Source organism: Lithobates pipiens, unplaced genomic scaffold (assembly GCF_037356315.1).
Source record: "Lithobates pipiens isolate NorthernLeopardFrog02 unplaced genomic scaffold, aLitPip1_a1.2 Scaffold_23, whole genome shotgun sequence".
Lineage (NCBI taxonomy): Eukaryota > Metazoa > Chordata > Amphibia > Anura > Ranidae > Lithobates > Lithobates pipiens.
In genome coordinates, this window is record NW_027507785.1 from 253,842,361 (window position 1) to 253,861,545 (window position 19,185).

At 42.4% G+C, this 19,185-nt stretch overlaps 1 protein-coding gene across 1 annotated transcript in view; it reads left to right on the forward strand.

Moving 5' to 3' along the window:
- Window positions 1-19,185, forward strand: part of RGS5 (regulator of G protein signaling 5) — a 178,725-nt gene that overhangs the window by 91,824 nt on the left and 67,716 nt on the right. The window contains exon 3 of the mRNA XM_077453043.1: window positions 5,250-5,311. Coding sequence (XP_077309169.1) covers window positions 5,250-5,311 — 62 coding nt within the window. The remainder of the gene's footprint in view (window positions 1-5,249; window positions 5,312-19,185) is intronic.

A 19,185-nucleotide genomic window follows, 5' to 3' on the forward strand; every position in this document is an offset into this window, starting at 1 on the left:
CACTACAAAGTTTTCAGTAAGGCCGCATACACACGGGCGGACTGTCTGTCCAACTTAGTCCGCTGAAACACGTTTCAATCCGCTCGTGTGTGGGCTTCAGCGGACTTTTTCAGCGGACAGTCTGGCGGACTAAGTCTTTCGGAATTTCCGTAATTTTGTCCGTCCAAACTTGGTTTCAGCGGACAGTCCGCTCGTGTGTAGGCAAGTTGGATGGACTAAGTATGGCGCATGCTCAGAAAGGATTTACACACCGAAGGTTGCATTGCAGTGTATTGGACGTCGTATTTTTAGTCCCGTCGTACGTGCTGTACACGTCATCGCGCAAGCTTTCAGCGGACTGTCTGTTCATCGTGTGTGGTCAAGTCCGTTCATTCAAAAGTAGGACGGACTGTCTGTCGGATTGTCTGACGAACTTAGTTGGGCAGACAATCCGCCCGTGTGTATGCGGCCTAAGAAGCATAAGAAGATACATCAGCTCTGCTGACTTCCATCATCCAATCATGTGCAAGCAAAAATGCATTTTTTTTTTTGTTTTTTTTATCTTCCTTGCATGTGATTGGGTATTCTTTGCAAAGTGAAGCTTCACCTCATTTACTAAGCTCCAGAGAAAATGCCATTGCAAAGTACAACTGTACATGCAAAGAGCACAGTTGTTTTGCCTTTAGTAAATCAACCCCTTTACGCCTCTGCAGTGCTACTCTATCAGGGGACCCCTAAACATTTATTTGTTCATGTTCTCATGGACACGCATGCTCACAAGCTTTTGCAACGTTGCTTTAAGCAGCTAAAAAGTGACAACAATGTCAGAGATATTTTGTGTTGCCAATTAAGTTTTATTGGATGCTGCAGCCTTTGAATATGTTTAGAAAATCTAGTTTTCTAATATATTGTATGTGGTCTTTGAAGTATTTTAGCTGTATTTAGGGGTCAGCAAAGCAAAAGTGTTCATGGACAGCTTCACTAATTATCTGTATGGCGACATACAGCATGTGCTCATGATTACATAATGTAACCCTAAATAATGTCAGATAACTGCTCCCTGCACTGTGTCTATGTTAACAGAAATACTTTTTTGCAGTTCATTTACATTTCCCAGCATACTGACACACAAGGATGTTTAAAAGCAGAAAGGGACTCTTTAAGCAGTTTTAATGCACTGTAAAGGGCACATGTAGACTATCTTTAAACAAATGCCCAAGCCTTCAGGATGCATTCAGCTTATCAAGTGCAGTACATGGCTTCTGAATAGGACAGGTTCCTATTTACAGGCTTTGCTCTGAGCTAGGCAAAACAGGGGAAAACAGAGCTAATCATAAAATGAAATAACCCTTCAAGCAGTGAATGGGGCAACTGTTTTGATTGTGCTGAGCACAGCCCACTACTTGAGGTGCTTAATGGAGCATACACACAAACGGAAAATTTGGCCGGAAAAAGCTTTGATGGTTTTCCCGACGGAATTCCAAAGTGATTTCAATCAAGCTGTCTTGCATACACGCGGTCACACCAAATTCCGACCGCCAAGAAAGACATACAACACGTACGACGGGACTAGAAAAAGGAAGTTCAATACCCAGTAGCCAATAGCTTCCATCTCGTAGTTGAATCTGAGCATGCATGAGTTTTTGCGTATTGAAATTGCATATACACGATCGGAATTTCAGACGAAAAAAGCTCTCATCTGTCTTTTGCTGGCCGAAATTCCGACCGTGTGTACACGGCATAAGAGTATTTGAAGAGGAATTCCAAATATGGATACTTTATACATAGTTACATAACTATGTTTATACCACACCTGGCCAAAGCCCCTGGAAGCTGATCACTGAAGTAGACACTGATCTCCATTTGCTTCTGGGTCCTGTGCCAAGTGACTGCCCTGCTGCGTGAATACAGGAGGTCGGCTGCTCAGCACAGCCACCATTCAAAGAATGCTTTGCATTTTCTGAATGAAGGCACAGCATTCTCTGATTGGACAACATGGAAATTGTGATGTTACTGCCCCACCTTTCCACCTTGTCCAATCATTCATTCAGAAAATGCAAAGCATTCTCTGCATGGAGCCCATGCAGAGAGGCCCACCTCCTGTGTTCAGAATGCATCATGCCAGCCACTCGGCACAGGATCCAAGTGTGCAAAAGCAAGTGCGGATCACTTGAGTAGCGGTGTCTACTTCAGTGATTCGAGTTGACAGGGCATTGGCCAGGTATGGTGTATTCATAGTTACAATGGTCCAAGCTGAACCAATGCAACTGTGTATAAAATATCCATAGCTGGAATTCCTCTTTAACCCCTTCCCACTGAGCATATGCATATATGTGGCCTCACATAAGTGGGTCTGTGGGGGGGTACATATATACTTACCTGTGTTGCTTATTAGCTATCACGGTGATTAGTCACTGTCCAGCCCACCCCTATGTGTTTTAACTCTTAAATGGAGAAAATGTAAATTTTCGCCTTTTCTCTTTGCTAGAGGAGAAAAGTGTAAACAAAGAACAGTGTGAAAAAAAAAGAAGAAGATTAAAATATAGAAAAAATATCTAGGTCAGGGTTAGGGACAAAGTTCAGGGGCATAGGTCGGGTTCAGAGGTCAGGGTCAGTGTATTTAGAGTAGGATTAAAAAAATGCATTTTAAAATGTATTATCAGTGTCAGTGTATTTTAGGTAGGCTAAAAAAAAAAAGCAAAATGTACACTATTGTTTCTGGGCCCTTCCACAGGTGCAAACAACAAATGATATACACATGTGGTATTGCTGCCTGCAGGAGTAGGAAAATTTATATTAGGTTGTTCTTTGGTGGTAGGTTATGGTAATAGCAAAAAAAGTACAGCTAAATAAAAATGAATAAAAAAAGTTTTTACTATATTGTGTCACTTTTCCTTTGACAATACAAAAAAAATACATCAGCTGGTGTTGACTACCATTTACCAACACATAAAAGCCCAATTTGTCCTAAAAAAAAGCAAAGCTATAATTCACCTGGATACACTAGGTAGTTGCACTGATATATGAGTTGAGTTGCATCTTGAAATAGTACAGTCCTTTAACCTGTAGGGTCCCAACACACTTACAAACGCATACACATACTAGGGCCAGTTTATAGACAAGATCTGATTAACCTACCAGCATGTCTTTTGGAGTGTGGGAGTAAACTGGAGTACCCAGAGGAAACCCACACAGGCACAGGGAGAACAGGCAAACTCCAAGCAGATGGTATCATGGTTGAACCAGCGACCCTTCTGCTACTAGATGAGAGTGCTAACCACTACACCACTTTTCTACCATATACCTATATTCTGTCTTGCTAACACATGTCAAAGTAGCAAAACTGTGTATAAGCCTTAAGATTTGTTTTACCCTCCTTCTTGAAGGGGTTAAACAGCCATTTGCACCTGCATGTACATTAATGCATAATATAATGGCATAAAGGACTATTTATTGATAAGATCTTTGGTTCTCTTCTGTTCATTGCGTGACATATCCATACTTTCCATTGGGACAGCACTAGGGATTATTCATAATAAAACAAGCTAAAGTAAATCAAACATCAGCTCAGCAAACAGCAAATGCATCAAATTAGGCTTACAAATATGGACTCATAGGCCAGGTTAACACTGCTGTCCTGGAAAATCACTGTTGAAATATGACTTGATGTTTTTCCATTGCATTCTCAACACAGTGAAAAGTATCATTTAGAATGACATTTATTATTTAGAATATGTAACCTGTTTAGTTAGTCCACTAGAAATGAACCTTCTCGGTATGGCTTATGCTGAACCCCTTCCCCAACCGCCATTATTTTGGTTGCAGGGGGATGGTTGGTATTACCCTCTTTTCAAGAATTTCAGTTGACCATGTTGACCTACAAGACATGTAACATATAGATTTACATGTGGTACACATTTATATTGTACATGTAGGATGCTATATTGTCTATTCTTTTTGTACTGCTGGAAAACAAAATAAACACCTTTAAAAAAAAAAAATATGTAACCTGTTATAACTACACCATGCTGTACATGTCTATTGCATCATGGCATAGACACTGATCACTAGAACTGGTTTTATTATGTAGGAGACTTGTGCATAGAGAAACATGGGGGAAGCCATGGCTTACCTCTTCTTATACAAATGCTTGTTGCTTTGCTGTCATGCTGATCTAAAGCCAACAATTTATTTAGTGTATGACACAAATATGCCAATCAAGTATGCTGCCCCGTTCATCAAAATATTTTCTAAATAAATCTGGCCATTTTATATCATATAATAGCTTTTTATATATGGAAAATACTGCGCTGTGAACATAAATATGAGCAACCTAGCTGCCAACACTGCTATAGACAAAACAGCAAAATACAATAATTTAAACCAAAAAAGTATGGCGCTTGAGTTGCAAAAAACCTTAACCCACGTGAATACCTTAAGTACCAGTGAAAATGAATCTCAACAGATCAATAAAGTGAATATGTTAGCACAAATATTGTGAACAAAAGAACACAAGTAAATTCAAATAAAGTCTGTTAGGTGAGTACTCTTCACACTCTTCAAATTGTGCAGTGTGAGTCAGAAATCCAAATGTGAAATATAAGTAAAAAGTGGAGTTCAGCCTGAACTTTAGAAGCACAGAAGAATGACAGCACCCCCGTAGTAAGGGAAGGAGGCTTACCAAATGACGTAGACTCAAAGGGGCTTACGCCTCTCAAGTCATACAGACCTGTTGGTTGTCAAGGACCCAAAGGTAATAAGTCCTATATATCGTCTTCCCTTACTACGGTGGTGGTGTCATACTTCTATGCTTCCAAACGTCACATCAGAGGCTGAACTCCACTTTTTACTTATATTTCACATTTGGATTTCTGACTCACATTGCACATTTTGAAGAGTGTGAAGAGTACTCACCTGATAGACTTTTTTGACTTTATTTGAATTTACTTGTGTTCTTTTGTTCACAATATTTGTGCTAACATATTCACTTTATTGATCTGTTGAGATTCATTTTCACTGGTACTTAAGCTATTCACGTGGGTGGAGGTTTTTTGCAACTCAAATGGCGCACTTTTTTGGTTTAAAATATCATATAATAGCAAATATGTGCCATTAGTGACCAATGAAAATACATTTTACCTTCTGAGACATTTTTGGAAAATACCACCCTACCTTTGTTGAGATAGGTAGATATAGGAATATAGGAAATAAGTACTACTTCATTCCTGAGTTTGTTTGATGACGATATTCTCCTCTTTTTCTCTTATCAGACCATCATCTTCTGAGGCCGTGCAATGGAAAGATTCTCTGGAGAAGCTGCTTCAGAACAGCTGTGAGTCACCATCTCCCCTGCCTCTATTCTCTAGCTTCCTGTCTATATCTCATCACCAAAGGCTTAACATCATTATAATCCATGCCATTGACCCCATATAGCTGAGTGTTTTCCCACAAAGCAGGCTGTTTTTTTTTCCTGGCTGGAAAATCCAGACCTTCCTGTTCTATAGTCCGAGATGACCCTGTCCTGGTTTTTATTCCTTGAAAGGTTCAAAAGGGGCAATACAAAGCCCTGTGGTTTGTTAAACATGGTTCTTGGTTAAATCAATATTATTACATGGTGTCAAATGTGTAACTGGATATGGATTCCACATATCCATAGTATGAACTTTTTAGAAACAAAATTCTCTTTTTAACTTGCATTTGAAAATACTTGTATTTATTGTAAAACCCAAGTATAGGCTGTTCACTTAGTAAAGTGTATGTTTACTTAAACCAGTCAGACCTGTTCAGCCCAAGAAAATTAGTTAATTTGCCCATCCATGCTAAACAGTGTGGATAGAGGAATCTCGACTGCAGGGTGACCAATAAATTTCCACCAAGCTCTGTCAATTATTAAACTGACTTTTGTCAAGACAAGTGGTTCTTGCAGGGTCACTCATGGTTCCAGTTTCAAGCCACGTATGGCCAGTTTTCGTTTAATAAATAAGGCAAAGCAGTGTTCGTTTTAAATACTTAATCATGTGCAAAGAGGTTAAAGGCAAAGTTCACTTTAAAAAAAAAATATATATATATATATATATATATATATATATTTGCTGTAAAAAAGGTGCATTTATTATTTTTTCCCACAGAGGCCTCTAATGTATTGTACTGATGACCAGTGAATCACAGGTGCCATGTCAGGCTACTGCAAACTCTTCCTCCAGCACTCTGCCTAAACCTCTGTATGGGCTTTTAGTTAGAGACTTAGAGGAAGTGTCACTGGGCTATGAGTGTACTGATTACTGCACTTTCCACTGAGCGCTACAATTACATCTGCCACAGAGAATAACCCCACCACACTGTGGGATGTCTGCCTAACTGCATATTACCTAAATACAGGTATAACATAGTTACATAGTTAGTAAGGTTGAATAAAGACACCAGTCCATCCTGAGTGAGTGAGTACACGCTCACATTGGTCCCTACCCTCAAGGAGCCCGCAATCCAAGGTCCCCAACTCACATTCATATACTAGGGCCAATTTTTGGACAGAAGCCAATTAGCCTACCAGCATGTCTTTGGAGTGTGGGAGGAAGCCAGAGTACCTGGAGGAAGCCCGTGCAGGCACAGGGAGAACATGTAAACTCCAGGCAGGTAGTGCTGTGGTTGGGATTCAAACCAGCAATCCTTTTTATTGCTAGGTGAGAGGGCTAACCACTACACCACTATGCACACAGGTATAATATGTAGCATGTTACTAAAGGTGGAGGTAGCATTAAAAGAAATATGAGTTTTAGGCCTCGTGCACACTGGCCATTTTTACAGCTGCTGTTTTGGGTGTCAGACTTTTTGTTAACTGCCTCTAAACTTCCTTGCATGTTATCCTATGTGTTCATGCACACATAGGCTTTTATCAGCTTTTTTGGCAGGAGAGTTTAGTGGCAGAAAAAACCCTCTGCCAGCGCGTTCTGGAGCAGCAGCATTTTGGCAGAAAAAATGCTGACAGCTCCTAAACTCTATTAAGCTCTCCTAAACTCTGCTAAACCCTGGTGTCCTTAACAACCAATGATTAGCGGTTGTTAAGGGGTAGGCCAGGAAGCCGGCCACTGTGTCCTTAACAACGAATGAGTCATTGGCTGTCAGCAGAATGTAAAAAACCATTGCCAGCAATGTAAAAATGTAAAAAAAAGGCGTGGAGGTCCCCCCAATCCATACCAAGCCCTTAGGTCTGGTATGGATTTTAACCACTTGCCGACCGCCGCACGCCGATGTACGTCGGCAGAATGGCACGGGCAGGCATAAGGGCTTACATGTACGTCCTTGCCTGCCCGCCGGTCGGGGGCCCGATCGGGCCCCCGCCCGGTGCCTGCGGCGGTCGGTATTCGTTCGGGAGCGATCCCGGACGAGGGGACGGCCATTCATTCATGGCCACCCCCTCTCGATCGCTCCCGGCGAATGAAAATGTCCGGTGACATCACTTCCTCTCCTGTAATGTAAACACAGGAGAGGAAGTGATGTATTCTCTCCTCCGTGTCGGTAGTTTTCGTTCCGGCACCGAGGAGAGAGGTTCGGTGAGTTGCACCAACACACCCCACATACAGTAGAACATGCCAGGCACACTCACACCCCCCCTTTACCCCCGATCACCCCCAATTACCCCTGCCCCCCCAGTCACAGTGACACCAATTGCTTTTTTTTTTTTTTGCATTGGTGTCATTTGTGACTGTAGTAACTGTTAGGGCAGTTAGGGTTAGCCCCCTTTAGTTCTAATGTGCCCCCCTAACCCCCCCAATAAAGGTTTAACCCCGTGATCACCCCCCGTCGCCAGTGTCACTAAGGCTGGGTTCACATTGCAGCGGTTTATGAGAACGAATGTGATTCGCACCGCACTGCAGTATGGCTGAATTCGTGCCGCACCCGCCGCACCCGCCGCAAATTCGCACGGGACCCTTTTTTTGGCCCGCAGCAGAATCGGATCGCATGGGTGTTCACACCATGCGATCCGAGTTTGCAGATCGCACTGCGATATGCGAACTGATCTGGGGGTGTCATTAACATTTCACTGACACTCCCAGCAGTTCGCATAGGGCAGTGTGAACTGCCGCCGGGAGGCATGCGATGCGGGAACCCGCCGCGGATTCATGGCGTTCCCGCATCGCTCCAGTGTGAACCCAGCCTAATAAGCGATAGTTTTTCTGATCGCTGTATTAGTGTCACAGGTGACGCTTGTTAGGCAGGTAGGTATTTAGGTTCGCCGCAGCTTTTTATAGCGCCAGGGACCCCCATATACTACCGCATAAAGCCCCCTGATTGCCCCCTAGTTAACCCTTTCACCAGTGATCACCATATAACTGTTACAGGTGACGCTGGTTGGTTAGTTATTTTTTTATAGTTTCAGGGCACCCGCCATTTATTACCTAATAAAGGTTTAACCCCCTGATCACCCGGCGGGTGTCATTTGTGACTGTAATAACTGTTAGGGCAGTTAGGGTTAGACCCCTTTAGTTCTAAGGTACCCCCTTAACCCCCCCAATAAAGGTTTAACCCCGTGATCACCCCCCGTCGCCAGTGTCACTAAGGCTGGGTTCACATTGCAGCGGTTTATGAGAACGGATGTGATTCGCACCGCACTGCAGTGCAAATCACATCCGATCTCTGTGCGATTCGAGTTCAGCCATACAGATAGTATGGCTGAATTCGTGTCGCACCCGCCGCACCCGCCGCACCCGCCGCACCCGCCGCAAACTCGCACGGGACCCTTTTTTTGATCCGCAGCAGAATCGGATCGCATGGGTGTTCACACCATGCGATCCGAGTTTGCAGATCGCACTGCGATATGCGAACTGATCTGGGGGTGTCATTAACATTTCACTGACACTCCCAGCAGTTCGCATAGGGCAGTGTGAACTGCCGCCGGGAGGCATGTGATGCGGGAACCCGCCGCGCATTCGTGGCGTTCCCACATCGCTCCAGTGTGAACCCAGCCTAATAAGCGATAGTTTTTCTGATCGCTGTATTAGTGTCACAGGTGACGCTTGTTAGGCAGGTAGGTATTTAGGTTCGCCGCAGCATTTTATAGCGCCAGGGACCCCCATATACTACCGCATAAAGCCCCCTGATTGCCCCCTAGTTAACCCTTTCACCAGTGATCACCATATAACTGTTACAGGTGACGCTGGTTGGTTAGTTATTTTTTTTATAGTTTCAGGGCACCCGCCATTTATTACCTAGTCTCACTAGTGTACCCCTAAATTTAGGGGTGTCTACTTTCCAAAATGGGGTCATTTGGGGGGGGGGGTTTGTGCCATCTTGGCATTTTATGGCCTTCAAAACTGTAACGCCCTTAGAAAGCCTGAAGGCGGTGCTTGGTTTTCGGGGCCCCGTACGCGGCTAGGCTCCCAAAAAGTCCCACATATGTGGTATCCCCGTACTCAGGAGAAGCAGCAGAATTTATTTTGGGGTGTCATTTCACATATCACCATGGCATGCGTGAGCAATATATCATTTAGTGACAACTTTGTGAAAAAAAAAAAAAAAAAAAAAGTTTGTAATTTTCCCGCAACTTGTGGCAAAATATAAAATATTCCATGGACTCAACATGCCTCTCAGCAAATAGCTTGGGGTGTCTACTTTCTAAAATGGGGTCATTTGTGGGGGTTTTGTGCCATGTTGGCATTTTATGGCCTTCAAAACTGTAATAGGTAGTGAGGAGTGAAGTCAAATATTTACGCCCTTAGAAAACCTGAAGGCGGTTCTTGGCTTTCGGGGCCCCGTACGCGGCTAGGCTCCCAAAAAGTCCCACATATGTGGTATCCCCGTACTCAGGAGAAGCAGCAGAATTTATTTTGGGGTGTCATTTCACATATGCCCATAGCATGTGTGAGCAATATATCATTTAGTGACAACTTTGTGAAAAAAAAATAAAAAAAAATTAAAGTTTGTAATTTTCCCGCAACTTGTGGCAAAATATAAAATATTCCATGGACTCAAAATGCCTCTCAGCAAATAGCTTGGGGTGTCTACTTTCTAAAATGGGGTCATTTGTGGGGGTTTTGTGCCATCTTGGCATTTTATGGCCTTCAAAACTGTAATAGGTAGTGAGAAGTGAAATCAAAAAATTACGCCCTTAGAAAGCCTGAAGGCGGTGCTTGGTTTTCGGGGCCCCGTACACGGCTAGGCTCCCAAAAAGTCCCACATATGTGGTATCCCCGTACTCAGGAGAAGCAGCAGAATTTATTTTGGGGTGTCATTTCACATATGCTCATAGCATGTGTGAGCAATATATCATTTAGTGACAACTTTGTGTAAAAAAAAAAAAAAAAAAAAAATTTTTTGTCATTATTCAATCGCTTGAGGCAAAAAAATAAAATATTCAATGGGCTCAACATGCCACTTATCAATTTCCTTAGGGTGTCTACTTTCCAAAATGGGGTCATTTGGGGGGGTTTTGTACTGCCCTGCCATTTTAGCACCTCAAGAAATGAGATAGGCAGTCGTAAACTAAAAGCTGCGTAAATTCCAGAAAACGTACCTTAGTTTGTAGATGTGACAACTTTTGCGCAAACCAATAAATATACAATTATTGACTTTTTTTTTACCAAAGACATGTGGCTGAATACATTTTGGTCTAAATGTATGACTAAAATTGAGTTTATTGGATTTTTCTAATAACAAAAAGTAGAAAATATCATTTTTTTTCAAAATTTGCGGTCTTTTTACGTTTATATCGCAAAAAATAAAAATCGCAGAGGCAATCAAATACCATCAAAAGAAAGCTCTATTTGTGGGAAGAAAAGGACGCAAATTTTGTTTGGGTACAACATTGCATGACCGCGCAATTACCAGTTAAAGCAGCGCAGTGCCAAATTGTAAAAAGACCTCTGGTCATTTACCAGCAAAATGGTCCGGTCTGAAGGTGGTTAAGATGCCAATTTTTTTTTAATGCCGTGGGATCCCCCCTAAAATCTATACCAGACCCTATGGATATTAGGGGACCATTTTTTTTTTTTTTGACATGGGAGTTCCCTTCAAAATCCATATCAGATCTTTATCTGAGCATACAGCCTGGCAGGCCAGGAAAAGGGGGGCGAGCGAGTGCCCCCCTCCTGAACTATACCAGGCCACATGCCCTCAACATAGGGGGGTGCTATGTTGATGGGGACAAGGGCCTCCTCCCCAAAACCCTAAATGGTGCTAGTGGGTTCTGTGTGTGGGCGGCTTATCAAAGTCTGGAAGCCCCCTTTAACAACAGAAAAAGGGCTGCTGGTTCCAATCTTAGTCATGACACTACCTGCCTGGAGTTTGCCCATGTTCTCCCTGTGTCTGTGTGGGTTTCCTCCGGGTACTCCAGTTTCCCCCCACACTCCAAAGACATACTGGTAGGTAATTGGATCCTGTCTAAATTGGCTCTAGTATGTATGAATGTGAGTTAGGGACCTTAGATTGTAAGCTCCTTAAGGGTAGGGACTTATGTGAATGTAAACCGCTGTATAAAAATTTACGCTATATAACTACCTGAAATAAATATAAAATATATTTTGAACATGTTTCTCTACAGATTTTTTGTTTCTCGTATATGTCCATTTAAAATATACAATAGACAGTAAAGAGACATGTTTATATTCATAACTTATAAGTTGTATGGGAGTAATTACAACTAGAGAGGGAAATATATTATTAAATGGGAAAGTAGTAATACATTTTTCAAGCTCAATGGCTGGCTGATTGTATTAATAATTTTCACTCTAATCACTCACTAGTCATATTTGGAATAATCAGTCAATCAGCTTTGTAAATAGTATTCACTGCATTATCCCACTTCTTTTATGCAATAAAATATCTTGAAGTATCCCTTGAAGTGATCAGGGAGAAGCAAAGCAGCGGAGGTCACATAATCTGCTGGGAAGACAAGTACATTTCAATTGCATTTAGCGGGCAGGGTCCCGTCTAGTGGTTTGGACCCCCCTCAGCTAGTCTGTGCTCAGGGAAGTGCAAACCTGACCTTGAATATTATAAAAAAAACATGCTTCATAGTGGAACTTAACAGAATCTTAGCAACATGCACCAAAAATTCTATTTAGTTAACTTTTAATATTCAGCGTAAACTTGCCCATTCATCCATGTCTCCACACCTTATTTTGTTGAGAGACCACTTTAAACCCCCCCAAGCATTTCTAGTTGCAGCCATCTTGAGTAAAGGCAGGCGATTCATGTAGCATTTACGTCCTGGAATCCGGCTGCCCTTACTGTGATGATACTCTAGAAAATCTTGTGTATGCACAGTACAAAATACATGGGCTGTAGGTACACCTTTGCACGGTCAGGCATTCAGGCAGGAGGGTGTACTTAGCTGGGAAAGTCCTTCCTCCTCTCCTCCAGATGAAAAAAAAATTGCCATCAAGACTCCTGGGATGTACACTATTTTGTTAAAAGTATTGGGACACCTGCCTCTACACGCACATGAAATTTAATGGCATCCCAGTCTTAGTCCATAGGGTTCAATTTTGAGTTGGCCCACCCTTTGCAACTTTAACAGCTTCAACTCTTCTGGGAAGGCTGTCCGCAAGGTTTGAGTGTGTCTATGGGAGTGTTTGACCATTCTTCCAGAAGCGCATTTGTGAGATCCGGCACTGATGTGGATGATTAGGCCTGGCTCGCAGTCTCCGCTCTAATTCATCACAAAGGTGTTCTATTGGGTCTATCGTCCAGCATCAGTGCCTGACCTCACAAATGCGCTTCTGGAAGAATGGTCAAACATTCCCATAGACACACTCCTAAACTTTATGGACAGCCTTCCTAGAAGAGTTGAAGCTGTTATAGCGGAAAAGGGTGGGCCAACTCAATATTGAACCCTACGGACTAAAGCTGGATACATAATATACAATTTTCTGTAGATGTTTTCCTTCAGATTTACCAAAACCATATAAGTCAAACTTTAAGAGTTTCAATTTGTATGCAATCAGGCAGGCCCTTGCACTACATGGTTTTGGTTTTGGTAAATCTAAAGGAAATCAAAAAAGTTGTATTGTGTGTATGGGGTCTAAGACTGTGATGCCATTAAAGTTCATGTGTGTATAAAGGCAGGTGTCCCAATACTTTGACAATATAGTGTACCTTCCTATTTAGTTACTAATGCTAGCAGCATAAGGATTAAAAATAGTTAATGCTGTTTGAGAGAGTAAAGTTCTGCTTTAACCTCCCTGGTGGTTTTCCTGAGTGTGGCATGGGGTTAAATTTCAGTACCATTAGCGGTAACCCAAGCCACACTTGGAATTGCATTGCAGGATCCTGGTGCAGTATACTTACCGTGTCTCCAGGATCCTGCAATGTCCCCCTTCTCTGTCCGTGGGCTCTGTCCTCCGCCCGATGCCTCTCCGTGCCAGGCTCCGTTCCCTGCAAGCGTCGCGATGCACAGGGGCGGAGCCCGACGGCAAATTCAAAAAAGTGAAAAATCATAATACATACAGTACACTGTAATCTTACAGATAACATTATTGTATGAAATTATTTCACATCCTTTTTGTCCCCAGTGCTTTGTCCAATACCCTGCATGCAGTTTTATATTATATATATACTGTTCTTTCTGCCTGGAAACTGGAGATTGTCCATGGCAACCAAAAACTGTCCCTTTACATCAAAAGTGGTTTTAGACCAGCTAGAAAACAGCGATAGTAAATTGCAGAATTGAGCGATAGTGAATTCTGGTGAAATAAATGTTATTATTATTATATTATAATTTTTTTAGAATTATTTCTATTTATTTATTATATTATAATTTATGATTTTGTGTTTCAAACTTCATCATACCCGGGATATCTATTATGCTGCATATACACGATCGTAATTATGGTCAGAAAAAGGTCTGATGGCTTTCCCGACAGAATTCTGACGGAATTTCGCTCAAGCTGTCTTGCCTACAAACAGTCACACCAAATTCTGACCGCCAAAAATGCGGTGACGTACAACATCTACGATGGGACTAGAAAAAGGAATTTCAATAGCCAGTAGCCAATAGCTTCCGTCTCGTAGCTGAATCTGAGCATGCGTGATTTTTTGCATGTCAGAATTGCATATACACAATCGGAAGTTTTTCCGTTGGGAAAATTGAGAACATGCTCTCAAATTTTTGCTGGCAGGAATTTGGGCAGCTACATTCCAATGGAGCATACACACGGTCGCTTTTTCCGATGAAAGGCTCTCATCGGTCTTTTGCTGGCTGAAATTCAAATCCTGTGTATGCGACATAAGACTCTTGTTTAGACAGATTTAAATGTGTTATTGCTAAGAATTACAGGCCTACAATATAAAATGCCAAATTTCTATGCCAAACAATTGTCCCGTTTTGAGATGCAAAAAACTGACATAATGATACCGCCAGGGAGGTTAAGGAAGAGATGTGACCTTGGCTAAGGAGGTCTTCGGAGGATTTACCTTTCAAAAATCAAAATACACTACATATTTATTTTCTATGCATAATAATTAGTTCTGAACTGCTCAATAGGAATATATACTGAAGTCACATGGGAGTACAGGTGTAGACACGCACAGTGCATGGTCTGTATCTATTCCTGGTCATATGCCAGTAACTTTTTCATCTGCACACATTCAATTTATTTTTCTCCCTGTTGTTAATTTGCTTTGGGCTATTCATTCAAAGGAGGCATCATATTTACTGGGTTTAATTGCTCAAAAAACAACAGGCATTATCAGAACATATACCCAAGGCAGACAAAAAATGAATTAGAGGACCTTTCAAAGCAAAATGTCATAATTTGTCTGATTAATTATGAAGCATGTTGGCAGCCTTATAATTACCATTTATTTAGCCTCAAGGCTGTGAAGAGCAGATTATTTGTAATATCGCATTACCCCCCTCTGCAGGAAAAGAGCACACAATTATTCTTTTGTTTACGAGAACATTAGTAGCTTCAGATGTGTTTTTCACAAGAAAAGCTTACTCCTACAAATAAACACAAGGCGGTTTTTAAAATTGACTACTGGTGAAAGTATCCGCATTATAAACAATCTAATGAGCATATCGTGTTACATAAGAGCACTCAACGGCCTTGTGAGTACTAGGTGGTATTGATGATATACTTTGACTCTATACTGCTAACAACTGTGATGCCATATGGAAATGTAGAAGACTTGCTAATGATGACTTTGCAAGAATATCTATATTAATTATTTTTAACCAGTATAAGCAGTATATATTTAATGGCTATAAGCGGTAATATTAATTATATTTAATGGCTAGAAGCAGTATGTGCTTTTATGTGATCTGCACTTATAGTCTACATTGCCATTTAGTAAAGCTTGTAGCAAAAAGAATAAAAATAAGCGTAGTTCTGCATGAGAAGGTATACAGGGTGGCTGGGATAGTGTGGGTTAAAATTCTTGCAAGAAAAAATGTAGGTGGCAGGGGATTGCCCAGACAGGGTGAAAAGGGGGAGGCAGTACTTTGGAGAGGTCACGGTTATCAGAAATCTGGTCAACACACGAGGAGAGGAAATGTTCCTGTGCTGACATGCCTGCCCGTGCTCTCTCCTCTGTGGATCCACGATGTTGGATCCACGGCACTTGGCGTAGCAGCTGCAAGCAATGGTGGACACCATGGGGACAGCATGGCTACAGAGTCAGCTCGCAGCCCTGTAGGGGACAGCTGCCGCCACCAGCTCTCAGGCACGATGTCCCCACAAGCTCATCACCGCACAGGGAGCCTGATTTCAGGGACAGGGAGCCTGATTTCAGGCCCTTCGGCTCAGCTGGCTCAGCAGCCCCTGCCAGGAGCAGGTGTGGGCACCGGGAGGAATCCCTGTTGGCGGTTGAGCTTGGTGGGATGGGAACGCAGTCATACCCCACCCCCGGTCCCAGAGTGGAGGAAGACCCGCGTGATTTCGGCCCCATCCCTAGCGGGTGTTGCGCAGGGGAATGACGGCTCAGCGGGGAGGAGTCACACCACAGGTCTGGGCCAGCCTGTTAGAGCGGCCGGTGACCCCTCTACACCTGGAACCAGCCGGGATCTAAGGGCTCCAGCTTCGGGGAAGAGCAATAAGGCCCCTCATTTTTTAGTTCAAAATGTGCAGGGAAGGACAAAGGAAGAGAGAAAAAATAAAAATAATAAGAAAAAAAAATTAAATGTCAAAAATGGAGAGATGGGGGGGGTAAAAGGATCCTACTTTGCATCTAGAATTTTAATTGAGCTCCTTCTTGGACAATAAAGCATATAATGGTCTTGGAAAGCATATAATGGTCTTGGTCCAGCCCAGCCCAGCAGTCACTTCCAGACACTCCAAGACAAAGAAGTTCAGTCCGTCAGCTTTGGTTTTTGTATTAGAACTTGGATGGGGATCAGGGATTTATGGGATGCCCAGAAAATTATTCTTGCATAGTTTGGGACAATTTAGATATTCTTCTACTGCACAACACTTGCTACAGACGATCTCTTTCTCTCTCCAGCACAGTTATTCAGGCTCAGCTAGCACATGGTTGGGCCTAACTCTGGTTTCAGCCAGGCCTTAGCAAAGTTCCTTATTACAGGCAGGGACCCTATGGTGTAGCAAATAATGTTCTGGTGCTAGCTGTCCTCTTAGGAGGACTACTGATCCCAGCCAGCCCCTTGCAGACCCTGACAGCCCTCCTGACTGCAGCAGCCTGACACTGGCAGTAACATCACAGTCTCTCCCACTGGCTCTACATCCATCTCAGACTGCCTCCCAGTCCACTCCGGCATGCCTCTCCCAGCTCTCCCGACTGTGCCTGTCACTAACCAACACCTGATGGATTCCTCCTGGAGATTTACCCAGCAGTATTCCCCACAGTCCTCTCCTGCTCCCATTCAGGACACCCTCTGGGTTGTGTGGGGTTCCTGTTCAGCACTAAGCCTCTGGGCAAAGGTTACTCCCCTAGACTGGGAGGTTCCCTCCTAGGCCCCGACAGCCTAACACTCCATCTCCAGTTCTTCCACCCGAACAACTCCTCCTCAGCTGGGCTGACCCTGGGTATTTAAGGAGGCCTGTCCCCTGCCAATCCAGGTTGGGGATTGGTCAGGGCTCTTTAGAACACCCCAGAAAGCTCCACCCTTCTGCCCCTCCATCTTTCTAGACGCCTCTAGAAGCATAGGGGAGGTAACCGAAACATGATGCTATCTGTGAGACACCAGCCTACTCTAAGCCACTCCCAGCCCCACAGATCAAAACAAACAGGCCTAGGCCTGCCTAAATTCACCAGTTCTACAAAAAAATCACTCTAGCACCTACACTAAGTAGAGGGTGCTACATATAGTACTGCAAAAGCTCCTTATTCTTTTAGTAAGTAATTTAATTATTATACCACAAAACACAAAAAGGTTAAACCGGGATCTAGGAAAGTACTGAAAGAAACAACGATGGGGCTCTAGTGAACACGATGTAAATATAAAGAGGAGTACAGTGTGAAGAGAAGGAGAAGGGAATGGGTGGCTCAGGCGGGGGCCCTAAAGGGCTCCGAAGTCCAAATCTTGTGGTTAAACATAATTAACTCACGGTGCCAGGGCCTCTGAAATTACCATTTATTATGACCATAATTTTTTCATTAATCATGTAACACTGTCTTTATTTTTGACCTCATCAAAGTATAGGGCAGACAATTTCCATGCTTTTGCAAGGGCTATTTTGTTGCAATAAAAATATGGGTTATTAATGTTCTGTCCTTATTGAAAATGATACTTATTTTCCTATTAAGAAGAGCCTCCCATGGGTTCTTCCTTAGACATTAATGCACAATCAAACTGATACGGCTATAGACAGACATCCACAATAATTGAACATTTGTGTAGGTCCCCCGTATACGTAATACCATATCGTCTAATAGTCAAGTCCAAAATCATTCAGGTGGACACATTGTTATGCAGAATATTAGTTGAACATGGACACAATAAAATCTATATAGTACTTTATGGTAATTTCTTAGCACAAGCATGATGCTGGAAGTTTTGGCTGACATTTCAATTTTTTTGGACCATCTAAGTTATCAGGGAGTAGTGAAGTGTTGCACCCAATGGTTTTGATTTTAAAGCTGAGTGTAAAAAAGTAAGTTTAACAAACAAAAACTAGACAGGTCCTCCGTGGAAGATCTGCTTTGGGCAACAGGGTCATTTTCGAAAAATGTATATTTGATTCACCTATGTGAAAATGTTGGGCCCGTCATCTCTGTCACAAGGAGTCTCTGCTCTAACCGCATTCTCTTGGTGTACATCCAGATGTAAATTTGCTAAATTTTTTGCTATGAACATGTTTATCTCTGCTGACTAATTTAATGTTAATGATCGAATGGCTTGTGAAATGCAATATTTGCACATATTTTCAGAACAAAGATTGTTGTATCTGTAGAGTAAACTAAACATAATGTGAGTTATTAATTAAGTAAAAGCGTGGGCAAGTGGGAGAAAACACAGTGATGATGTAACTTCCTGTCCTACACAGAGCCCTAGAGATAATTCTTAACATTCTGTGTATCATGTCATTTATATTTTTGCCTTCGAGGAAAATGTCATTTAAAAGGGACATTTGTTTTTCAAAATAAACAGATGTCTGCAAAGCATATACAACAATTCTGAGAATATCTAGATGAGGCATGTTAAGAAAGCACAGGAAGACGTGGAGACAGGGAGACAGGGAGAAACTCCCATTTTTCTTGCATGTGTAATTCCTATAACATCTAACTTACTAAATCTGAAGAGTGCAAAATTTGGTGTAGCTCTGCATATAAACTAATCAGCTTCCAAGTTTTACCATCCATTCACATCAGCGCGATTTGACATGCCAAATCGCAGCCTATTGCTGGCAAAGGCACTGTCCCAATCAAAGCGACGCTGACTGTGGCACCACACCAATTTCTAAAAGTAGTTCCTGCACTACTTTTGGCGCCTTTGGGAGCAATTTCAATAGACATCTGTGCATGAATCCCGCACAGATATCTTTCAAATTTCCCCCAAAACTCTCACTTGATTGAGTGTAGAATTAGGGTATTGAGGGTTAAAATCATGCAAGTTCAGCTAAACTCGCACGATTTCAAACCCGCCTTCAGTGTGAACGAGGGCTTATTGTCAGCGTTTAATTGAACAAGGAGACATTTCATTTAATGAGAATTAGGGACTTTAAGGAAACCATGGCCTGGTAAGGTCCAATAATTCCATCCCTAGGGACTTTAAATGATACAACGGCCTGGTAAGGTCGTGAATATCCATCC